The sequence below is a fragment of the Zosterops lateralis genome (assembly GCF_965231275.1).
Source record: "Zosterops lateralis genome assembly, chromosome: 4".
In the NCBI taxonomy this organism is placed as follows: domain Eukaryota; kingdom Metazoa; phylum Chordata; class Aves; order Passeriformes; family Zosteropidae; genus Zosterops; species Zosterops lateralis.
Window position 1 is genome coordinate 5,075,843 of NC_139765.1, and position 25,452 is coordinate 5,101,294.

Consider the following 25,452-nt stretch of genomic DNA (forward strand, 5'->3'; position numbering starts at 1 on the left):
TGAATGCAATGGAACTAAATCAATGAGAAATTGAGGTAAACATAATGAGAATTAGTCCATAATGGCTAATTAATATACACACTAGAGTGTGCTATTGTGTATAAAATAGAGATTGGTCACTATTTCTGCTCATGTGAAACAAGAATGTGAGCTCTACAGAACTAAGATGCAGGAACATCTCCAGGTCTCTAGCAAAGCAAATATTTTCACTTTGGTCCAATCACCAACATCTTAGTGAAAGATACAGCTAAGAACCTAAAGATAAGGAAAAAATGTAGGGAGGAGGGAAAGATTTCAGATATCCCAAGATAACCAAAACCCCCACATTGTGTACAACCTTAAGCTCACCACAGGAAGCAAGGAGAAACTGTGATTTATTCCATACAAGTAAATATCATTTGTACCTGGAACATAACAATGGAAGACTTTGAGGTGAATAATGAAGTGAGGTAGCAAACAAACTTTCACAAGCAACTGCCTAACATCGTGGTGGTGAGGACATTTCCTGCTGAGTTAGAAATGAGTTGAGCCAGAGTTGAGTGAGTGTGAACAGAGCAGCCTGCTGGGAATATTATGACTGATTAAATGTGAAAAACTATGCAAAGGAAATAGTATGGAAGAACCTGTACATGCCCCAAACTGAAAACATAATTACAGTTCCCACACCACTCTCTGAGTATTTGCAGTGGATAACAAGGATTTCTCTACCCTGTCACATTTAAGACATTAATATTTTGTGAAGAACAATTATAGTTTATATCTGCTCTTTTTTATTCCCTACAGGATGTGCATATCTGCTGAAGAGGACATTAAATAAAAAGAAGTGCTAAAGCTAAACTGTTGTTAGTATGAATGCATATTTTGCTACCAGAACTGCATGATATGGTAAAAAGCACCTATACTTGACTCAGGAAGCCTTCTCCTTGAATTTTTTAAAATATTAAACAGATAGTTACTCCTTTGGGATGAGGCTACAAATGTACCAGGGCAACTTGTGTCCTGGATACTTTCCTACTTCTCCACAATCTAAATGGTGGGACAGGATAGCAAGAAGAAGCAAGGAAGGAGTGAACAACAACAATGCCAGGGAAGCTGACAAGAGAATATTTCCATTAAACAACACAGTAAGCGTGAAAGGAATTCTGAGCTTCATCAGGATATTTTCATGTCTCTTATCTCAAAAGCATCAGTCTTCAGATCAAATTAAATTCCATCCTTTTCCATAAAGCTCAAAATATTAATTGGAAAGGGTTGCCAGCTGTCATCAATGGCTACTGATACGGAGGCCAGTTATAAAATCCAAAACAACCCTATATAGTGCATGCATTTAAAAATATATCAGTATTTATGTAGCTCTTTACTGCTTTACTTCATGGTACATATAGATATGTATGAAAAAACTACACTAGGAGAGTTTCCCTTCTTTCTATAGATGGGAGACTGACCCTCACACTCCAAGGGTCTGGAAAAAGGACAGCTTGGGGAAAGAGGGTCATGTTAGGAAATACTTAAGCAAGCTGGACATAATTAAGTCCGTGATGCCTGACAGGATGAACCAACAAGTGCTGAGGGAGTTGGCAGATGTAGTTGTGAGGCTCTGCTCAATACCTGTGGGCTGATCACAATGACCCAGAGAAGTGTCTGAGAACTGGAGGTAGTAAATGTCATCCCTGTCCTCAAGAATTGACAAGAAACCACAAGGAGCTACAGGCTAGGCAGTCCCAACTCAGCACCTGGGAAGGTAATTTTGTTGTTTTTTCCTGGGACAGAATGAAGTTTTTCACAGCAGGGGGCTGTGTTTTGGACTTGTCCTGAAAAAAGCATCGGTAACACATGGGTATTTTAGATACTGCTGGCTTTGGACACTTCTCAAAAATGGTCATGGAGAAGCTGCCTAAGTGTGGTCAGAAGCAGAAAGTGAGGTGGATTGAATACTGGCTGAACACCCAAAAGATGGCAGTGTGTCCCAGTGGACAGGAAGCTGAACATGAGGCCAACAATCCTGGACTTAATTAGGCTAAATATCCCCCAGGTCATGAGAGGTGACCCTACCCCCTCACTCTGCACTGCTAGGGCCATTCTTGGAGTACTGTGTCCAGTTCTGGGCTCCCCAGTGGAAAAAAAGAAAACATGGACATACTGAAGAGAGACCAACAAAGAGACAAAAAGATGATGATGGGTCTGGATCATCCTTCACATAAAGAGAGACTGAGAGAGCTGGGACTGTTAAGTTTGGAAGAGAGAAGGCTCAGGGGGACCTTATCAATGTATATAAATACCTGAAGGGATGATACAAAAAGAACAGAGTTAGGTTGTGGAATGGGCTGCCCAGGGAAGTGGTGGAGTCACTGTCCCTGGAGGTGTTTGAAGAAAGACTGGATGTGGCACTGGACTTGACGATCTCCAAGATCTTTACCAACCTAGTTGATTCTGTAATTATTTTTGCCAAGTCCTAATACTTGGATATTAATACCTAATAGTACGTGTTAATCCTGAGGCTACTTGTTTTTTCTCAAAACTTTCCCACAGAAAGTACTAAAAAAGATCCTACAAAGCAAACAGTGAAGTCCTGTGTATTTATCACAAGTGAGCCTGTTCAAAGGACCCACTGCATACAGCTCACTACAGCACACACGTTGTTTTCCAATATTTATTCTGGATCCAATCTTTTCTTACCAGTTTCAAACATACAGAATGTCAAATGTCAAAACTAACAGTAACCAAACCTACAATTTATATCAACAAATCTTTAACTAGAGATACCTTATGCGCCAAAACCTGGTAACATTTCCATCTGCAGCTCTGTTAACCTTTGAGAAGTAATCAACATATGCCTTAGAAATATAACTAATTGAAAGAATGTATATTGAATTTTCATGGCGTTGTGCTATTCGTAACACATAATGATGTTCACAGCACATTCCTAGAGGATACCTTCAGTCTTTTCATGGATGTTTAAAAACCCAAGATGACTACAAAGAAACTTGACACTCAGTCAAAGAGGCTTCAAAAGCATGCAGGAATAAATTTCACTTAAGCATGAATAAAAGCTTTCCAAGATTTAATTCTAGAAGATATAAGAAAAAAGAACATATTATATGCAAGTACTCTATTAATTTTATGTCAAGCTGTAAGATTAACATATCTTTGAATTTTTTCCAATGTAATAAAAACCCTAATTGTTTTCTTCCTTGTTTTCGAAGTATAGAAAATAAGTTTAATTATAACATAAACAATCATACTTAGCAAAAAATAAACAGAAAGAAAAGCTACATCTTTACATTTGCATCTCCTTTTCATTTTCATTATGTGAACTATTTTCTTTGGCTGCCTCTTTAATTAAAACTCCGGGAGCAAACAATGGTGATGTACTTATCTCTTCTTCCAATCTTAACTCCTTTTCTCGTTTGTAAATGTGAAAATTATGGAACACTAAAAGCATTCCAAAGCAGACATACTATATGGACACTAGCTGATCAACAGCTATTTCCTATCAAAGTACAAGCAAAGCATCTTCAACACAAATTGTTGCCATGGTCATTCCAGGCTACAAATGCCTTTTTGTTTGCTGGTTTCCTGAAGACAAGTGATGATGAGCAAGTTGAACAAAACTCAGAGAATTCACTGGACAACCAGAGACAGAAGTATCCACCTTTGCATCAAGTTGCTGCATCTGTTTCATAAAAAATTTGATGAGAATTTGCTGTATCTGTTTCATAAAAAATTTGATGAGAATTTGCTGTATCTGTTTCATAAAAAATTTGACGAGAATTTAGATCAAAAAATAAAATAACCATCAGCTTGGGAAACTGAGCATCAAATCAAAGAGTTTGGGATAAAGTAAATACCAAGAAAAACAGGCACTGAAGAAGATGTCAATACACCTTTTCAAATTCTTTCTTAGCTGAAGATCTGCATGAAAAACTTCTCTTGAACCTTGTTGTTTCAGAGAAAAGAGGGATACCAAATAAAATCAAATGCTTGTCATTTAGAGCATCTTGTCCAAACCAGAATGTAAACATCATCTGCAACTGAACTCCCAACATTTTCCTCCATCAGAGAACTGCTATCAAGCTGTAAACTTCAAGATTAACTTGTTGGTTATTAGTTTTACTTCCTGAAAAAGTCATAAATAGTCTAAGCATGAAGGGGGGAAAAAATATCCAAAGAGATAGAAGTTACACTTTTGCCAGAGAAAACAAAGAAGTATATAAAGAAAACAGGAGAAGTAACTAGGGCTCATTTATTTTAAGATGCTGCTATGGATTCTGAAAGAAAGGGATTTTTGCCTAACCTCAGAAAAATTCCAGCTGGAAGGAAGCATCTCTCATAGTCCAGAAAAAGGTATCCAAATCACAGACACACAGATTTTATAAGAAGTCCTTCTCACTTCCAGTGTATCTTAGGGAACTAGTAATGCAGCTCCACATTCTGAACTCTATTTTGCTTCCTGTAAAACCTCACACTGAAACATGGATAGGTTTCACAGGTTTCACAGCACAAGCTCCTATTCTAACATGGCAGATATAGTGAAAACCACCAAAAATGTTATATTCCATACACCAATTATTTAAGTTTACAGTAACTGATATTTTGACTAGTTTACAATTTCAAATACTGCATTAATCAGATTTTTGGTTCAGGCATTCCTGACCCTGCCCTTAAGTGGCAATGAGGTAGGCCAGATTGGAGTAAAATATTCCAAATCATTCAGCCTGGGGAATATCCCCTGGACTGGAGTTATAACTTTAGTGACTGGGAGTAGACTATTTATTTTTCTCAGTTTATGACCAAAGTATTAAATCACAAAATCACACAATCATTCAGGTTGGAAGGAACCTCTGGAGGTCATCTAGCTTAACCTCCAGCTGAAAGCAAGATCAACACTGAATTCAAACTAGATTGTTCAGATCCTTGTGCAGTGAGATCTTGAAAATCTCTGAAGATGGGGATTTCACAACCTCGCTGGCTAAGACATCCCAATGCCTATCTTCATCATATAATACTTTTTTCCTTATAAAAAAATTGCAACTTCCCATGTTTCAATCCATCACCATTTCCTGCTACACACCTCTGCAGAACCTGCCTGGCTCCATTTTTCTGAAAACTCTTGTATGTATTGCCCATCTGCTGTTAGGTTTCCTCTAAGCCTTCTCTTACCCAGACTGAGCCAGTGTACACTGCAATCCTCTCATCCAAAATCTAGGGGTTTCATCACAGAAGGCAATCAGGTTGGTCAGGCATAATTGGTCTTTTGGTAAATCCACATTGGCTGTTTCCAATCACCTTGTTCATGTGCCCAGAAACGGCTGCCACGATATTCCCAAAGACCAAGGGGCTGGCGTGCCTGGATCCATCCATCCATCCGTCCATCCATCCATCCATCCATCCATCCATCCATCCATCATCCTTCTTGTCTCTTTCCAATAACCAGTGGCTTCCCCCAGTCTCTGAGTGGATGCAGAACTCTCTCATAGCGACAGCCAACTCTCTCATCACTCCTGAGCTCTGTGGCCTGGAGCTGCTGGTTTTTACAAATGACACCTCTTCTCTCCCATTCCTTTTTGCTGAGCTGGGGAAGCTCTGGCTCTGCTTCCTTCCCAGACACTGTGCATCTGCACTTTTGGCATGGGTGCCCAGAATCCAGTCAATTGTTGTGCTGGTTAATGCATGAGAGCCTGCTTTGTGTTATTTCTTTCACCACCTCCCACCTCGGAGGTGACTAAACCCCCACCTCTCACAAACTCACACACGGGAGGAGAAAAGAAGTCTTGCTTTGGTCTTTGACAAGCAACACATTAGATGGACAAATCAAGATGACAGTATTTAATTCTCATGAATATATTAAAGAACTTGGGCTTGATTAGCAAAGACAATGATGACATCCTGACATCAAATTGCCTGACATCAATTCCCATTCTACAGTATTTTTTAAAAACAAACAAACAACAAACAAACGCCCCAACCTCCCCCACAAAACCCCCTTATACTTTGGAGCCTAGATATAAACCTGGGCATCTGAAGAGCAATTCCAGTGAAAAATATAACAATACATGCATTAATTTCTCTCTTTTAGTTACTGTGAAACACTGATTGTACTGAACTAACAGCAAAACTAATTACTCCAGAGGAGAAAAGTTATGTTTGAGGATGTGGTATAGGTGGAAAAATTTAATCAACCTCTTAAAAAAAAGGATAAATTTAAGCTAATCTGTTCCTCAAAGCAAAGCAATCTCACTAAAATCACAAAAAAACAGTCAAAATCTTTTCTTTTTCTCACCAGAAAGCTTCAGATGTAACATTCAGGAAGAGTCAGCAATGATTGATGCCACTTCAAGTTACTAAGAAGTAACTAAAATCCATGTTGGGTTTAAATTTTTTTGTTTTTGTTGGGTTTTTTGTTTGGTTGGTTGGGTTTTCTTAAAATTAAACTGTGATTTGAAAAATACAGATCTATCAAATTTTTAAAATAAGCATCTGTAGATGCTTAAGCTATGTCAACTAATCTATTTTTGAAATGCATTACTATTGACCATGAAAAGCAAATGAATTCATATAGAAAATTATTCAGAATTCTAAAATTACAGTGAAAATAAAAAAAAATTAGACATATATCTGTGCTTTTCAAAATATAGTTGAAGAGTAATACAACTCAAGATTCTCAACACTTTTATACACTCCATTTACTTCTTCACTTTGATGATATTAACTTAATAGTAATAATAATAATAATAAATTAACACTTAAATAAAATTGAAATAAATATTCTTTGATAGATGCATAAATATGAGGCAGGGGCTGACTTTCCCATATCTGTATTCTCCATATATTTTCCTTGTTGCCTTCTCATTGTTTCTAGAACACCCCTCACTTTCTTCCACCCCTCACTCTGTCTTTCCCTCCAACGATGTTGAAACCACGATTCTCATATTTGATTTTTTTATTTTGAACAAGAGCAATTCCACAACTCCCTCTTTAATCTATTCAATATGCTGCAGTTAAAAACAAAAAGGCAATCTCACCCTTTCCCCCCCTAAAAAACCCCAAAACCAAAAAACCCCACCAAATACCCCACAGCAGCCAAAACCTTCCCTCCCCAGTAAGGACCCTGCTGAAAGAGTGAGATGGAGAAGCAGAGGGATTCTAATTTGGACACAAATATTCTTTCCTCTAACTCTACAAACCCAGACCATACAAATGCTGCCCCTTTCGAAGTCCCTCAGTTCCCTTCTCCAAGCCAGCTGGCAAGGAGGCAAAAACAAGCTCACTCTTCCTTTGTTGTATGTGAGAAATTAAAATGTAAATACATTTTTAAAAGGCTGTAGCATTAGGACTGAATTTGACAGAAAGCTTGAGCTGTGTGTTTTAGCTTGATTTGAAACTTCTTGGTATTTTACACTACGTCAGACCTCCCACAAATTGGCTTACCCAGATGAGAAAAATCATGATTAAGACACGTTCTTGTTCTGAGCAGCTCCCCTCTTCAGAGGGGCACAAACATTGCTTACAGTAAGGCTCTTGGCTAAAAGTGTTTGCAAAAAGGGAAAGCAAATCCTGCTGGAATACAGCCGCCTCAACTGGATGTATGCAGATTTATTAAGCATATGTAAAGGTATTTAAAGGACTGGAGGCCACATTTAAAAATGTAAAGTAGTGGAGCACCAGTTAAAAATACAAAATATCGTAAAAATGAATAAAATTTTTAGTCTTCCTTAAAAAATACTACTGAGTTTCTGTTGTGCAGTAGATTTATCAGATATGTCAGTAATTAGTACAGGATAAGATAATTTAATTGGTGGTGACAGAATGGGACTGTGTTGAGAGTTGATAAAATATTGTCACAGGAGTTGCAACACTCCTCAAAGAGCTGCTATTTTTGCTTGACAAATAATCATCTCTTAAAAGAACGTGAAAGTAAATACAGACAAATTTGATGTAAGCAGGAGGGCAAGTGCCACTAGACCTCCATTCATGAGAGAACTCTAATGAAAATATGCAAAATATGAGATGTCTTCAGACTATTCCAGTAGTCTTTGTTAGCTAAAATAGCCCCTTTTTTTCCTGCATGGGAGATGTCCACTGCATTTTTGGCTGAATTCCTTAAAGCCCTGAATAATTTTCCTCTGTTGACCACTGCCACCACATTTATAGAAAATAACAGCATAGAATATCTAAGACTAAACTACCTTAAAATAACAGCACTGAATGTGCTGAAGTGACACAGAGTTGAGAATCCAAGTCCAAGGGACTCAGGGAACTCCTCACCAGCCCAGCTGAACACAGCTGTTTTCCCACTGGGGATTCTGTGCAGGTAATGGAACTCCCAAGGGGCAAAGATGCAATCACACTCCATATGAAACTCCAGAATTGTTCCCTCTACTGACCTTTCTCAAGTTTTTTTTTCCTTCTCTTTGTTTTATTTACTCTTTTAAACAAAGTATTTTGCAAAGTATTTTACAAAAGCAGGAATCACACACTGTCTGGAACTAGGTTTTAGCCCAAAAAGCTGGAAATGGATCTCCTTTTCTGCTTATCACTAAACAAGAAGGCTCTTCAAGCATAAAAAGTACCTTTCAACTTACGAAGTTTGAATATAAGGGAGCTTCAGAACGTTTTCCATTCTTTCTTGCTTACGAGCTCAAACTGTGTTTTCCTTCTGAGCTTCCCTGAAGTTATCAAGACTCATTGCAAATTCTCTGTCTAGCAGATCAATAGAAATTTGCTTTCTCAAAAGTCAGACAAACTCAGCCCTTTGAAAACTTAGCACAGAAACTACATTCTCCCTACATAAATGGGAAGTACTTTAAGCACAGACTTAGTGGCTGAAATTATTCTTAAAATATAAAAAAATATTATGAGAACTGAAGAAATTCAAAATTTCTCTCAGTCCTTTATTGCAATGCCTTAGATTATTTTTAAGCATTATTCAGACTTATTATTTCATTTTGTCATTATGGTGCTCACTTCTGGAAATTAATGTTGATCATCCTAACCAATTATTTGCCTGAGAATGCTTTAATTTGTAATACATATCCAAAACTAAAACACTCCATGTGTTTATCAATACCTTTGAGCAACAGGTTTATTTTTAAGGAATCACATAGAACTGGGAAAATCTGTTTTATCTCAATATCCTCCAGGTTTAAGAACAGATGTTCTAGTTTTCATTAGTATCAGCTTTCTTTCAGTGACCAAACTTCCGCCAAGAACAGTAAAAAAGTCTTTAGTAGTTTAAGTACATGATTATTTTAAATGTCGCATGCTCTTCTGGACCTTTTAAGCCTTTAATGAAGAAAAAACCTTATACAAGTCTCAGCAGCAAAATGTTATTTATTTATTTAAGAGCAGCAACAGTAAAGTTACCAATACTTTTATCTCTGGAACTGCTTTCTCAATATCAGGAGTTATATTGAAGTGACCTGTTACACACCTTTGCAGTAGCTTAAAATATTAGTTATTTGTTGACACTTTGCCTACATATTAACATTTTGGCAGTTCACTCAACTAAAAAAAAAGTAAAGGCATAATTAATAAGAAAGTTTCCAAGGTAACTGAGAAGGGATGAATAAATTCAACTTTGATATGTAAATCACAAGAGTTACTTGGCTATGTAATAACTTCCAGGGTGTGAATTAGTGAGATTAGAACACATTTATACAAATAAATTTGCTTAATACTTGGCAAATTATACATTTTAGGTGGCTTTAGAAACACAAGTAAACTGTGTTTCAACACCAAGTGTACGCTACATATACATAAAATTTAATACAGATTGGAAAAGTAAATTTAAAGGTGTATTAAGGTTATGCAGGTTAATTAAGCAGTGAAAGTTTTAAGCTGCATTCTGCAATCATTTATAGTTGATTAATGGATTATAAACCAAATGAGATGATTTAACAGGTAAAGGGTAATAAAGGGACAATCCTTCAAATCTCTCTCCAAAAAAACACACTGATATTTGCTGTGCATCTTCTGCCGCCAAGTGCATAAACAGAAAGTACAAATTCTTTTAAAAGTATCGACTAATTTTGGCTAATATTGGCTAAGATTTACTATTTTGGTGTTACCCTTTTCTACACAGGTTTCTTTTCAGATAAATGTTGCACATTTTCACTGTCCCCTCAAAAATCCAACAAGATCCTACTCCTACAAAAGCTAGAAAAGCCTTGATGTGAAAATCTTGATGACACAAGACTGATGGTAAAGAACTCTAACCAATCAGTGCTAAATATATCTGGCCATTTCACAACCTTTTTAAGTAGAATTTCCACATTAAGTAGGAGAAAAAGTAAAAGATCAATCCCTCTCCATGCACTCGCTGTGAATGTGCAAACGAAGATGTGCAGAAGCTGTGACCAACTTGTAACACACTGAACATAAATCAGTAAATGCACTCAAATAAATCCAGGATGCACTGGCATAAAACAGATCAGGACACAAAACTTGGTTTAAAAAAACCTGTTTTGCTAGTACCTACTTGTACACTAAGAAAATGAAGGTTATTTAAGCATGATTTTTTGAATACTTTGAAAATCAGGGAGGTGAACGAGCCACATAAGTGTAAAAAAATAAATGCTTGGCATGCCCTATGACTGTAACTGAGTATCAGATTATAAGGCGAGTCAGGCATCTCAAAACTGTTAAATAACACCAAAACATCATGAGAGGTATATTTTTTTAAAACAAAATTAGAATGCTTAGTCTTACATCCACTCTTCTAATTAATAATTCTGAAACAAGAGAACAAAACAATTAATAAAAGAATTGAAGTTTAAATGGAAAACATAAGGCAAAAGAGCAGAATCTTTCCATAATAGAAATAAAAAGTAATTTTTCCTCATGGATGGAAAAATAATTTAGAGGAAAGAAGACATCAAAACTGAGGGCGGGGGGGGCGAGGGTAGGGGGAGAACAGGCTAAAATGTAAACAGCTCTGAAATTATTAATAAATAAAGACTTTGAATAAAAATGAGTGTCTGAAAGAAGAGTACAGAGAGTAACATTAAAAAAAATTAAAGGTGAATAAATAAACGTGAGGTATCTGGCACTCACTTGAAAAAGAGGTGGGCAAGGGATTGTTGCCATATCCATAAATACCTTTAGCAGCTCAGCAAAAAGATGCACTGCTATCTGTTAAACTGTCTCTTCTGAAATTCCCCCTTTTTCCATATTCCATAATTTGAAACCCTGCTGTGACCCGTGAAATTTCCTGGAATCTCATTTATAAATTTGTTTGCAGGTACAGTACATAAACTTTTTTTTTTTTTTTCACACCTATTTTTATTTTTTTTTTTTTTTGTTATTAACATTCTGTCTCCTCTATGTCTGCACCTAAAACCAACCTAAATATTTTCTTAGAAGATGGTGTTTAACAGGATGTAAGTCATATATTAGTTTTGTAAGAAAACATACATTTTCTAGTACTCCAGCCATAAAAACCACCTACCTCCAAGACCTGTTTCCAACCTCCTGCAGAACACCTTTTCCAGGATCATAAATGCACTCTCCTGGAAGGAAAGACCAGGAAGGCGATGACAGGGTGTGTGAGGGAAGAGCTGGAATGTGTGGAGCTCTGTTTTGGGCTAGGGGATCAGGGAAGGATTTAGGGGTCAGGATTAGCAGGCAGGACAGCAAAGTGGGAATTGCTGTGCCAGACAGACTCCAGAGGGATGAGGCAGGTGAAGCTTTCTCAAGAGAACAGCCTCATTTGATTCCTCACGGGAATGTTTCCAACTCTGGAATCTGCCAGTGGGACAACGCAGTGATCCAGCAGATTCCTGGGCACAGGGAAAACAACCCCTGGGACAGGACACAGGCAGTTGAGACACTCTGTTGGACCTGAGCCTTAAAAACATGGAAGGGCACTCTGAGGACGTGAAGATCTGCCCTGACTGCAGTGACCATGAAAGGGTGAGTTCAGGAGAAGGGCAAAACCAAGGATCACGATGTTGGATTTGAGGGACAAGGCTTTGGCCTCTTTGGGATCTGCCTGGGACATGGGACACAACCTCAGAGAGAAGGCTCCAAAAGAGCTGGTTCCTGCTCAGGGATTCTCTCCTCCAAATGCAAGAATGGTCCATAGGGACAAGCAGGAAGTCAAGCACAAGCAGCAGGATCAAATCACTAAACTCTGACATAAAAGAGAAGTGGAAGCACTACCTTCAAAAACAAGGAGACAGACACAACCAAATATGCATCCTGGTTTATATGAATTTGCGTGATAATATATAAAATTTGTGTCTAATATATAAAAACCTCCAAAACAACAGGCAATATTAATCAAAATAAAAATAAAGAGTTAAGAGGCAACAAACTGGCCCAAAATCTCAGGTTTACAATTTCCTATCTTTATAGAACTGCATTTAAAGACTTTTCCTCATAATTTGAAGCTGTATAATTTAAATGCGACATTTTTACAGGTGCTCAAATGAAATATTCCCCAAAACATCAACAGCTATGGAAATACATAAATGAAACAACGTCTAACATCAGTATTGACTGAACTTAGGTTATTGTTACCTTTAATCCCAGGTTAAATAATAGGTGTTATTGCATATCCTAGTGAACTTCCTTTGGATCACTCTGTTGTGATCATTCACTGTTCTGTGAATGTTTTTCTCAGGATAGTTTTCCTCTCCTGCCTTTCTGAAACACCACTCAAACAAGGAGCTTATCTGACCCACTTTCTTACACACAAACACGTTACATAAAGTGAAGTCGCACTATGAACCAATTCATTTCCGCTCATGATTCTTTGCAATAACAGTAACACTTCTATATAAAATAAGCACATTTAAGTCCCTTTTCAAATAAAAATTTTTAAGATATTCCCTAGAGAAAGGTGGAGCAGAAATAATGGTTTCCAAGAGAAAAAAAAAATGTTGGTGTTTCCAGAACAACAATAGATTTATTAAGTCGCAAGAACAGAAGTCGGTTGTCAAAAGATAAAAAAGTTTATTTCAAAAAGAAGGGTCACACCACAGCAACTATACTGTTTTTTAGAAAAACAGCCTGCTTAACTTCCAGAAATGGATGATGATAGGAAAAAATGTGCATAACCGCAAATAGAATTTTCCAGTGGCAAGGCAGCACTTCTTCAAATGGGACTGTGTGGTAAATCAAACAAATAGCAGAGAAAAGTACGATCCAGTTCTTAGTGAATCACCAAAACCAGTTGTCTGTAGATAGACCAAACATCAGGGGCCTTATCAGCTAAACAATCTGTCCAAAGAATTAGGTTCCTGCTCAGAGCAGTGGAAACCAGGCCCTACTTTCCCTTCTCAAATTAAGTGTTCCCTCACTGATATGCAAACAGGAGAACATCACCTACTGATGAGGAATGTTAATTTTGCTATTGATGGCTTTCACTGTATTACAAATTGGAGTTTGGTAGCTTTAAAATGCAGCCTTTGATTATTTCTACAACATATTGTAATGTGGCTACAACAAAATCTTAGATTTCTAGGATTAAGTGACCACTAAATCTGCATTATCTTCAAAACTTTGTACGACTTACTAGCCCCAAATGACCTGAAAATATGTAACAACTCACACCTAAGGAAGAGTTGAAGTATTAAAAGTTGAGATGAATATATACACTCTGATCAAAAAAAGGGAAAAATATAAAACTGACATACCAACCAAGAAAATATAAAAATCAGTTACACATTTGCACCTGTTTCTCTCCTGTCTAAACTAAGCAAGGAATTATAAGGCTAAGATTGCAACTTTATGGTTGTAACACTGCACACAAGTCAAACCCTCTAAATTCACATTTCCCACAGCAATTTTAACTCAGTTCCAATTTCCAAGTAAAGAAGTTAGAAATATACTATTTTCTTCTACCTCTTAAATAGTACAAGCACTAAAGCAGGAATATGGGAATCATAACTAATTTTATTAGCTTATATTAATTCAAGATCTCAAAGAGAACATTGCATTAAATATTCAAACAATTCTATAATACTAGTTAATAGCAATTTGTTTATTCTGTTTATGAACCCACTGCTGCCCCTTTACTGTCTCTGGTTGCTGCAGTTACATATGGGAATAATGTTGAGAATGTAAAAATACTACATGGTCTGTTCAATCTTGATTTTTTTAAAAGCTTATTTTATTTAGATGAAACACAGAACTTTCTACCTTTTGGTTTTACACAATGATAAATGTGGCGACACTCTATTGTCATCCATTGGTTAAATATTAACACTGTACCAAAGATTTGGAATTCTGCCTCCCACATTTAGGAATAGTGACTATCACTACCCTTCAATTCTTCAGTTTTCAGAACTACCAAATTCAGTTTAAGGCTTTTTTTACCCTTACGATGAAGAAAGTTTGTGACTAGCCCAGTACAAAACTTGCTTCATTAGAAAGGTAACCCAGCTCAGAGAAATATTTTTATGTTCCTATCTTGCCTTTCCAAGATATTTTTTTCTATATCAAAAAACCTAAAGCATATTTCATTGATGCAACTCTGTGAGAACAAAACTCTGATAACAAAACTGTCACCCTTGACTGGGGCAGAAACAAACAGGAAAAGATGTAAAAATAAATAGATTACTGACTTAGTTGACAAAGATCAATGAAATATCTCAAAACAGTACCTTCTTCAAAACAGTAAGCACAGTACCATCTTCAAAAAAGATAAGGGGTCTTATCTAAATATCACCTTGTTAAAAATCTGATTAACTGACTGACTTTGTTATATCTAGAGCAGCTTTTGAGAACTCCCTGTCACAAGTGCCAGAAGCCAGTTAATTAGTAAATATAAAGGTGCATGAAACACTGCATGTTCATGTAAAAGGCAGTCAGAAAAGCCTCCTGAGGCACTGGTTTTATACTTTTTACTCAAACATTAACACAGTAATTTCATTTAAAAGGAATTAAGTCAATGCGCACCTACAGCTTTGGACGCTGGCATCGCTTCCACTGGAGACCTCACCCTGAGAGTTCCCAGAGCTGTGCCAGAGGCACCACTGCAGGCTGCTTTAAAGCTTTTCAGCTCAACAGCACTAACAACCAGCTGCTTCTACTGGAGAAGGCAGAGCCAGTGGGACACACATCTGTCCTCAGGAGCTGCCAGCCCTGCTCAGTGTGTGGCCACAGGTGGTGACTCTCGCGGTTGCATGAGCCAGAGGAGAAAGACAAAAGAAACTAAAAGCTGTAGTAACACAAGGCATCCACAATTCAAGCCTCATGAAAGTAACTTTAACAGGCACCTCTTAGAAGCACAACTCACTTTCCTTCTCTGGTGTGAGTCTGGCTGCACCCAGAAGACAAGAGGAGGCACACGAACATTTCTCCAAAGTTAAAGTTTATGACTCTTTAATTGCCATTTTTGAAAACTCCAGTATCTAACTCAATGGGTTATGATACAGAATGATAGTTGCAAAGTTCAGTAGCATTTTTGCTATTCAAATTCACAGTGCTCTTCAAGCAGAAGTATTAACATGAAATCCACCCCTTCTATTGTTTAGAACGACCAATATTTTTAACCACTATTGTACTCCATAAATCATGAGGGTTTTAAGTTAAACATCCTTCTATATCATGGTTAAGCAAACATTTCTTTCATTGAGTAAAGCACAACACACAAAAAAGGAAAAAACACAGTATTAGATAATTATATTACTGTAAATTACAGAATGTACTGCTGTCAGGAATTCAAAACAAATTATTACAGCAACGCTTTAAGTACAAATGGAAAAAAGCAATAGCTATTAAAGACCATCCACAGCAGCAGAAAAATTAAGTGAAGCTGACTTACAGACACAAACTTCTGAAATGCTTAAACATGCTTGCTTTGCTCTAATGCTGGAAGATGATTGAAAACTTAAATGAAAATTTTGTCTGGGATGTAAAACTTTACACATGTATTTAATGGAAGATGTTAACTTTCACAATGGAAATAATTCTAATTCCATTGTCTATCATCTAATTACATTTTACAGATATTTATTATGCAGCATGAATTACTCTATATTGAAGTTATGTAAGACAGCACCAACAATTGGCCATGGCAGTCTACAACATGCTAAGTCAGGCTGTTAAACACAAGTACTGAGCAAAGTGGTTTTCTTTCCATCTGTTTTATGAAATAGATCCTAACAAGGAAGAGTGATCTGAGTCATAAAAACGTAGTTAGGCAAGTGGAATATTAAATTTACATTCCTGCTAATGTAAAAAAATCAGCCTTTCATCTAAAAACCTCAGAAATTCTTTAAATTCAAAAGGATTTGGAGCAGGCCCACAGATGCCTAAAAGAATATTTGTTGGACATAAATATGCTCAATACAAAACCCTCCTGAAAAACAAGGATACTACAAGAAAGAAATTACCTGGAGTGTCTTGTAATGATCTTGATGTGGAAGCACTTTTTCTTTTTTTTCCTTCAAGAAATCCATTTCTAGGACACTATGTTTTTCCAGCAAATATTCCAATTCCTATGAAGTTTGTAAAACAAAACACATGAAATTACAAACATTTGCAAATTGCAAAAATACAGATTCATTCAACCATTCAAACTAATTTAATTTCTGGTAACTGTAACATTTGCTGTTTTAATTATCATAGAGATAAAGGGTCATGCAAGAAAAATCTGACTGCAGGCTTTAAATTGAGACAGTATTTTCAAGTGTGAGGCATTTAAAACCCAAGGCATGTTCCATGTGGAAGGAATGACCCACATAAAGTGGCCAAGGTGCCCTTAATAACATCCTATAATTTCTTCTGAACCTGAGGGGTTCAGGCAGCTGGACCTGTTGTTACAGGTCCCTTCCAACTGGAACTATTCCACTCTATTCTATTCCAATTATTTTCGTATTTTTAATACCTTGCTCTGCCTTTCTGCACTTGAAAAGCAGCATATTAAATGTACTGTCAGCAAATGTTTTCATTGAAAAGGCAGGAATCCTATGACATATATGCATGTATACAATGATCTACATCTATATCTCCAAAATGTATGAAATCTTAAAATATTCTGGGATCTTGCAGAGATCCACTCTAGACCCTTGTCTAACATGAACCAATAGAGAGGAAGGAGAATAACACCACTGAGAGTAAACTTCAAAATTATCTGCTGTACAAAGAGCTAAAGAGTTTTATTTTTCCTTAATGCAGCCATTGCTATCGTACATAAGCTGCTGGCACCCTTTCAGTAGCTCAAGAGCAACAATTTCTCCAAGCCATGCAGGAAGCCAGTATAGAAACAAATGACCTGCCAGGTCAGTGCACAGCTATTCAAACAAAGGCATGACTGAGAAGGTCATGAGGAGGACAGAAAGAGCAGGTCTGCTTAGTTCAACGCTGCTTTTGGACAAAATAGTCAAAACAGTTTGAGAGATTCCACTGGTGAGATGGAAACAGACTGTGGAACACCCATCCAAACCCTCCTCTTCCAGCCTGTGTTTCTGCTTCCTTCCAACCTTTCCTTCATACACTTATAGCAAAACCAGCCCACTGCAGACCTCCTCATCCTTGGCTCCAAGTTATTCACCCTCATTTTCATTTCCAACAAGCCCTCTGCTCCTTTCCCAGCACAACTTGAGGCCTCCCAAGAAACAGTATTAAGAATAACAGAAGTTAAACTCACTCTCCCATGCCTCAGTGACCTTTTGATAACTCAGATGTGTAACTACAGGCACAGCCCTGCTTGGTGCTCTTATTGTATTCAGGTCAGAAGGAATATGAAGAATTTAGCTACTAGAGCTCCCACCCCCAAAAAAATCAAAACAAAGCTCATGCTGAGAAAGCTTGTATCTTTATTTTATTTTTTTTTCCACCAGTTAGGCTAAAGAAGTATTTTTTTTTCCCTGACACTTCAGAAAAATTCAGCTTAAAACAGACACCAGACATGGAAAAAAAAATGTATTTCAGCTAAATTGAGTGGTGTGCCCAGTTCTGGCAAGTCTCTGAAAAGCATCCAGAAAAGGACAATAGAGATGGGGAAGGGTTTGGAGCACAAATCTGATGAGAAGAGGCTGGAGGAGTAGTGGGGACTCAGACTGGAAAAAGAGAGGTTCAGGGGGATCTCTTGTAGCCAGGTGGGGTCAGGCTCTGCTCCCAAGGAACAAGGGATAGGAGAAAAGGAAACAGCCTCAAACTGTGCCAGGGGAGCTCAGCTTAGACATCAACAGGAATTTCTTCCTGGAAAGGGGAGTCAGGCATTGGAAAGGGCTGCCCAAGGAGGTGGTGGGGTCCCCATCCCTGGAGGTGTCCAGGGAATCCCTGGATGTGGCACTCAGTGCTCTGTGCTGGTGACAAGGTGGGATTGATCAGTCACAGGCTGAACTCGATGGTCTTCAAAGTCTTTTCCAACTTTAATGATTCTATGATTCTAAATTTGGCCAGTTTCTCTGGAATTTGGCTGATTTCCATGACAAAAATCAATTTCAAATGAATTTTAAACCTTTTCCAGCTCCACCTATATTTAATTCTATATAAATGCCAAAGTTCTTTGTTCAAAAAGACTGTTCATACCTTTTTGATTTTTAGTTTTTCTTCTTCAGCACAGCAAAGCTTGATTTCGAGGTTTGCAACAGCTTGTTGAAGGCAGCTCTTGAGTTCATTTTTTCTCTTTGTCTCAACATCAGCTAAAGTCTTGTCTTCAATTACATTTGAAGAGGCAACTGGAACATCTGCTTGAGTCTAATTCATGGAAGAAAAGTGGAATTGAATTATCTCTCTCAAGCATCAGGGAAACAAACTCTCCTTGGATTAGTCATTGCATATTTTCACCCAGTGACACTGCAAACAGTGGTCACAGAAAGGGAATACAGAGGGTTTGTGCTAAAATAAATCTCTCATCATTAGGCTAGACTAAAAGAATAAAAGTAATTCAGACATCTCTACAACATTTAGTTACTGCTATTTCAGTAAACTGTAGAAGAACAGAAAACAGGTGAAACACTGATGATAAGCCCACACTTCCAAAAAAGAACATATAAATTAGGTGATGTTTAAAATATTTTGTGGTATAATTGACAAAAAATAAAAGTCAAAGCTTTATTTCTCCCATCTTAAAAAAAATAAAAGGGGGCAAACAATTGTTCATTTTGCAGCAAAAGAACTCCAAGGAAAAAGCTGGAAAATTAATTCAGCTGCCACTTTTTCAACAATCTGAAAGCCAAGCACACTTGAGCTTTGGGTGGTGAAAGGAACATATCAGTGTCTTTATTAAAGAGAGTTTTGACTGATCTGACCTAATCCACCCCCCTAGGACCTTTTATTCAAATCACACACTCAGATAATGCATTGACTTTCCAATAAATATCCCTCAAAGGATTCAAATAAAGTAACAAACAAAACTAGCTAAGATCTTGACTGAACATGAATATATAAGATACAGCAGACAAAACAGACAGAGAGAAAACTGCAGTTTGTGCTCTGAATTCTCCTGTAAGAAGCAAAGAGAAGCCATAAGTGCCAGTTCCATTTCTGAGTACCACTCAAGATTAGAGTCTGGCATCACCAAAAACTGTGAGTATGGAACCTGTAATAGCAAAGGATTTTTTCATATGAAACCTCAGGAGGCTCTGGACATAGAATTATAAAAGAATAGAGTTCTCCTAGCATCACCCTGTAACAGGTATAAGAATATTTTATTTTCGTTTTCTGCCCACCATTTTCCTTTAGTTTACTGCAAAGTCATCTCCATTTGAAAAAAATGTTAAAGAACATGCTCTCAACTCCTTTCAACAGGACTTGGTAATAAAGTTTTTTAATTTGTACTATTTCCTGCATTACAGAGAATTTATGGAATGATGAGTCTGTCAGTAGCTGAACAGAACAAGAAGTGAAAAACTGAAACAGGGACTAGAACTAGAATCTGCATGCACATTTAGTCTGAAGTAACAAATTGTATTTCTTATTTTTCTGTAAGATTACCTAACTAAATGACTTTATAGTTTTTAAAAATACCCCTAAGCCTTAGTGCTCTGGAATAACCCAAGTGCTCTTTCCAGAGAACACAAAAGCTAAAATTGCTGGCCTAGCTCAAAGAAGAAAGGTTGAAGGTTATTCACTGTTAGCCAAAATTTAAAAAAAGGCAGGATCTGTGGTGGCTGAAGAAAATCACTTTTTGATCATCCTGCCAGTAAAAGAAATTTACTTATCAAAACGTTGTTGAAGAGCCAGATGAAGAGCCTTCAGCACAGAAAATTACCCCGGCTGGCATCAGTCAAAAAAAGAAAACAAACCCTCCTCCCTCTCAAGTAAAAAAAAAAAAAACCTGTAACTTTTGGCTTTATAAATTTCTTTGATATCATTTGCATCTGGGCACATCTCTTCTTCACTTTTCATAGGATTTCCCTAGAACATTAACTTGGGAACAAACACAAAATGGTAATTAATTAATTAATTAATTAATTCCCAATTGGTGCCACAGTCTTTCTGGAAATGTCAACATACAGATGCTCCTCTAAGGAAAAGAATAAGATTCAGTTAAAGCAAAACCTGGATTCGTGCAGGTTGTTTAAACAGCTCTAAAGAAATGCTTTTAAATGATCAGAAAACGAAAATCTGACTTAATCATGAAATTCAGCTTTCACCAGGCCTGAGCCTACCTGAAGAATAAGAAACCAAGGAAGTGCTGAAAACAGCCCAAAACACTGATCGGTTCATAATGAGGCAAGAGCATTTTCTAATTTAAGCACATACTACCCCACATTCCTGCAACAAGGAAGTTTACCATTAATTAACGTATTCAAATGGGGGTCACTGCAATTAATGGCAGTAAAAAACTCGGAAGAGTAAATGTATTAAAGTCTCATCTGCAGCAGCTCTTGAGATTCTGATAGAATTCCTGTGATAATCTCCAGGGAGAAAGACTTTTCCTTTCTTTGCTCACCTAGTTATTTAGTTAAAAATGAAACATTTTCACACCCCAGAGAGTGTAAACAAAGTTCAGTTCTCAGCAGCACTTCAGCCACAGGGAGAGATTAAGATCCCACAACTGGGACTGTGTCAGACCACCAAAAAAACCACCAAACCCAACTGTAAAAGTAATGGGGAAAAAATAAAATCAAACAAAATAAAATAAAATGCAACCTCCCTAAAATTAATTTGATTATAATTAAGTAAAGATTAAATGCTAATTCTCTAATTATAGAATTGTTTGGGTTGTGGAAGGGACCTTCAGGATCATCTCATTCCAACACCCTGGCAGGGACAGAACACCTTCCACTAGACCAGGTTGCTCCAAGCTCCATCCTTGAAAATCCTAAAATCCTAGTCCTAAAACCACTTGAGAGAACATATAAGTACAACATACAACTACAGTTGTAATCTGTTCAGCTTTAACAGCAGCCAGTTTTTTTGAGAGAACCTTCCTGCTGTTTCTTGCTCAACACCATCAGCGTGCCTTTAATATCTCTAACACAGTTCTCCCTCTTGCAGTTCATACCAAAGCAGTATGGTTTCTTTCAGTTATAGGTTTCATAAATACTTTTAAAATCATTTTACTTCAAAGTCTGCATCACAGAAATCCAAGGACCTTTTGCCCTTTAAAAGCATTTCACTCTAAATGTGCACAGGACATTTAATACATTGAGTTCCTGCACTGAAGCTCAAAAATTGTGGGTTTACCTGTACTTCAGGAAGGGCTGAATTTATCACAGTCTTGCCTGTTTGAATAGCTGTTGCCACATTATCACTTGATAAAATGAAGGAGTCAGGAGGAACCAGGCAGGAAGAAGGCACAGAGTGCTCCAGGAGAACATCAGTAGTTCTATGGACTTCAGGTACTAGAATCAGAAAACACACATGATATGAAGAACAACCCAAACATCAGTTTTGTTTCTGGACTCCATGCCTAGTAAAATCTGTCACAAGTCTAGTCATACCAATGTAAGGTTATATACCTCTTATAATCCAATTGTACTGAAGAGTAATTCCACACAAAATGCCTGTGTTTTTCAGTGGTATCAATTAAGGACATTCAAAATGGTAGTCACAATACATTAAGACTTTAAATTTACACAGAGGTTTTACAAGCTTTTACAATCCTCAAAAGGATCACTGTTAACTCTGGCTCTTTTGATTCAGCATGATCTTTAATCATTCTCAGTCAACTGGAAAACTATACTTACAATTTCCCAAGTTTTATACATTTCAAAAGTTAAAAAAACCCACAACTGTCTTAGAAGCCACATACAAACAGCTTGCCAAGACACATGATACAGCAGCTTTATATTTTATAAGAGATAAAAAGACAACAAAGTAAATAAGTCTCTAGCTAATAAAACTTAACTGGAATTCACATTGGACTGAGAGCTCTTCCATACCAAATTCCAGTTATGCCATAAAAACCCTGAACAGTGGATCAGCATTACCAACCCGGCACAACAGAAAGTCTTGTTTTGAAAAAAGACATAAACTAAACAAACTAAATCAAAAGAATTAAAAAGAGAAAGTTTTTCCTACATTTTTAATTTAACAGCAAAATCTTGCAAACTTTGACATGGTCAGCTCCAGGTGTGTCTTTGCAACAGGCAAAAAAAAAAAAAAAAAAAAAAAAAAAAAAAGCACATCCAATTATTTCAGAAAATAATTATTATTATTACATGTAAAAGATGCCACTAGCCTGGAGCAAGGCTCAGCCTCTGGATATCACTGTGAAATACTGCAAAAGTACCCAGTACAAACCAGTGTGTACAACTGGCCTCGAGGCATTCAAAAGGACACAGTAATCCTTGAATCCAGGCACTCTCTGTCCCACCTTCTTCAGCTCCCAGTTCTAGGATTCAGGTATGACATAGAGGAACACGCAAATCTCATTGAATGAAAAGAAGAAATAAAATAGACTATGAGGCAGAAAAGTATCAGTAGGGTAACTGCAATGATAGTAGACTTGGATGTGGCCAAAAAATAGGAAAAAAACCAAATCACAGCTCAGCAAAAGATGGAAACTTGGCTGAAAAGCCTGGAGGAGAGTACTTCAGTAAACAGAAGAGGAACCAGTTTAGGTAACTGTATTTCAGTAGTTAACTCTTCTTCAGAGCTGTAAAAGAGACTTTTTTGGCTTTCTTTTGGGTACCTTAAGATAAAACTTCCATTCCAAATGCCTACCTTCAAAGGCAGCTTCCTATAACAATTACCTACCCTGTTAGTTCAAGTGGCATTGCAGTGACACAGAAGATGATCTTTTTGTATTTAAACAAACATTAAAGTCTCAGTTTTATGCTATCACTTAATGCCGAGTCTCACTTTTAAATCAATTTCCATCTGATGGAAAAACAGATAAAAAAATGTACCAGGCAATTTCTGACCATGCAGGCAAGTGGTTCTCTTTCTAAAACTGTCAACTCACATGGAAAAACTGGGCATGATCCTTGTGATGAGAACGTTCAACCTTTGGTGAACCATAGCACAGGCATAATTCACATATAAATAATTTATCACACAAGTAAAAACAGCCATGGAGACTGTTGACATGACATATGAGGAATGTAGACTTGTTGAGATTAGAGTTTTAGGTATTCACATATTTTGGGGTGTCCAATCCTAGAGATAAACCTCCATTTTTTCAGGTAGTAGAGTTTTACATGGAATCTTCTACAATCAAGTGGAGCTTTCAGTAGTTCTAATTATAGTAATGAATGCTTAGTATCTTGAAGGGGAAAAAACCCAAACAAACCAGAAACAAAATCCGCACTTCTTAATTTGTAAAAAATGAAACCTAGGAAATGAGGAGCAACAACTGGTGAGCACTTCTGAACATTGTGGTTTAAAATTTTCAGCTGAACACATGACCTTGCAGAAGACAAGAAAAGGTGGCAACTCTCCAAGGTATCATTCAAACATCTTTTTTTACAAAACCTTCTTTTCACTTTTCAGCAATGCTAAAGATTCATAAATTAGACATTCCAAGAATTACATGTGCTATGTCTGTAATTCAAGCTCTCTTAATTCATTCCTCTTGTGTATATACTGGTGAAATTGCATTTTAGTTCAGCTCAAAATTCGCTTATAAAGAGAACCCCTAAATTGTTCCTGCTTATGCCTTAGCTACCATAATGGAACAGTTTCACAACCCCTGAAACAAAAACCTGCCTCTGTTGGAACTACCTGACTCAACTGCAACAGGCTAAGCCTGATAGCCCTGATGAATTTCCAAATAAATTTATTTTTCATTGATCAGAGCTGCAGCACTCTAGAGAAAAGAAGCAGGCACTCAGTTACAGGTATATCAAAAGTCATACACCCAAAAAGGCTGAAATATGATGCAGTTATAAGATATTGCCAGAATTGTACTTAAAAAGTGTTTAATAATTTCTGAAGCCCTGGCTTCCCAATATTAAGAATATTCTGTCATAGGTTTGTATGTAAGAACTGCCTGATCCATGCAGTTTGTTAAAAATAAAAAACCCATGAAACAAAATTAAACTTCCTTCCTCAACTCCCCTTGTCTTGATATTACAATTCAAGGAGACTTTCAATTATACTGTATTCACTGAACTCTATCCCTGGACATTTTCAGTTAAAAGTAACATCCAGGTAGAAAGATTTGATTTTAAAACTGGCTTTGTGTCCACAGTGGAAAAAAACACTCTGATGCACTCACAGCACAAAGCTCTTCCCCACATTTTATTCTTCCAAAGCCAAACTATTCTAGAAGAAAGGTAATTACATCTACTACCTTAACATTTTAAATCTACAGCCATACTATCAAAAAGATAGCAAGAAGCCCAAGACCAATTTCAAGGGCAAAATTGCACTGAAATCACCATTGAGGCCTTAGAAATGACTTTTGAATTTTGCTTGCACACTGAAAAATATGGCCATAGGCTTCAGTGTTTTGTTTTATAACTTCCAATCATCAGATATGTAGGAAATTCATGAGTAACTCCTCCTCTGGAAAGTTCATCAAATCTTGGGTGAATACAATGGTATCACCCCCCAAATTTGTCAAAATCACCTCAATAGCACCATAATACACTTGATTTTTTCAGCAATTGAATTCTCAATTTTATTGAGAAATTTCTAGGGTAAGACAAGAACAGTTTTCTTTTTTAGATAACATTGGGCAGACAATTCAAATTCAGTTATTTCCGTTTCTAGAAATATCAATTGACAAGTCAATGCCCAAGAAGCACTTGACCAATACTATTAAAAAACTTGCCTTATTACAATAAATTAATTTATTCAAAGCAATATTTGCACAAAAAAGTCACGTAAAGATTTTATAGTAACAAAATATCCAGAATATAGGAGTTTTCTTATCATTTTGAAATGCTTAAATACCTTGGTATAACTTACCCTAGGACTTTTTTGTCACTTAAAATCATATAAAAACTTCACTGTTATGTACAAACAATTTCAATTTTACACACCTTACAGGATTTTAATTGGACTTCACTGACAGACACTGCACAGCTATATTGGATTTAATTTATTAAACATATTAAGACATGCTACTGAATTTAAGCAATAATTTTAATTTTTTGTCCA

The 25,452-nt window shown here is 36.8% G+C and overlaps 1 protein-coding gene across 4 annotated transcripts in view; it reads right to left on the reverse strand.

The window, feature by feature from the left end:
• The window catches only part of CCDC91 (coiled-coil domain containing 91), a 109,507-nt gene that overhangs the window by 62,222 nt on the left and 21,833 nt on the right, over positions 1-25,452 (reverse strand). For all 4 annotated transcript variants that reach the window (XM_083860168.1, XM_083860167.1, XM_083860169.1 and 1 more), the window contains 3 exons: positions 21,589-21,746; positions 18,484-18,651; positions 16,341-16,445 (listed from right to left, as the gene is read on the reverse strand). In XM_083860168.1, coding sequence (XP_083716294.1) covers positions 16,341-16,445; positions 18,484-18,651; positions 21,589-21,746 — 431 coding nt within the window. The remainder of the gene's footprint in view (positions 1-16,340; positions 16,446-18,483; positions 18,652-21,588; positions 21,747-25,452) is intronic.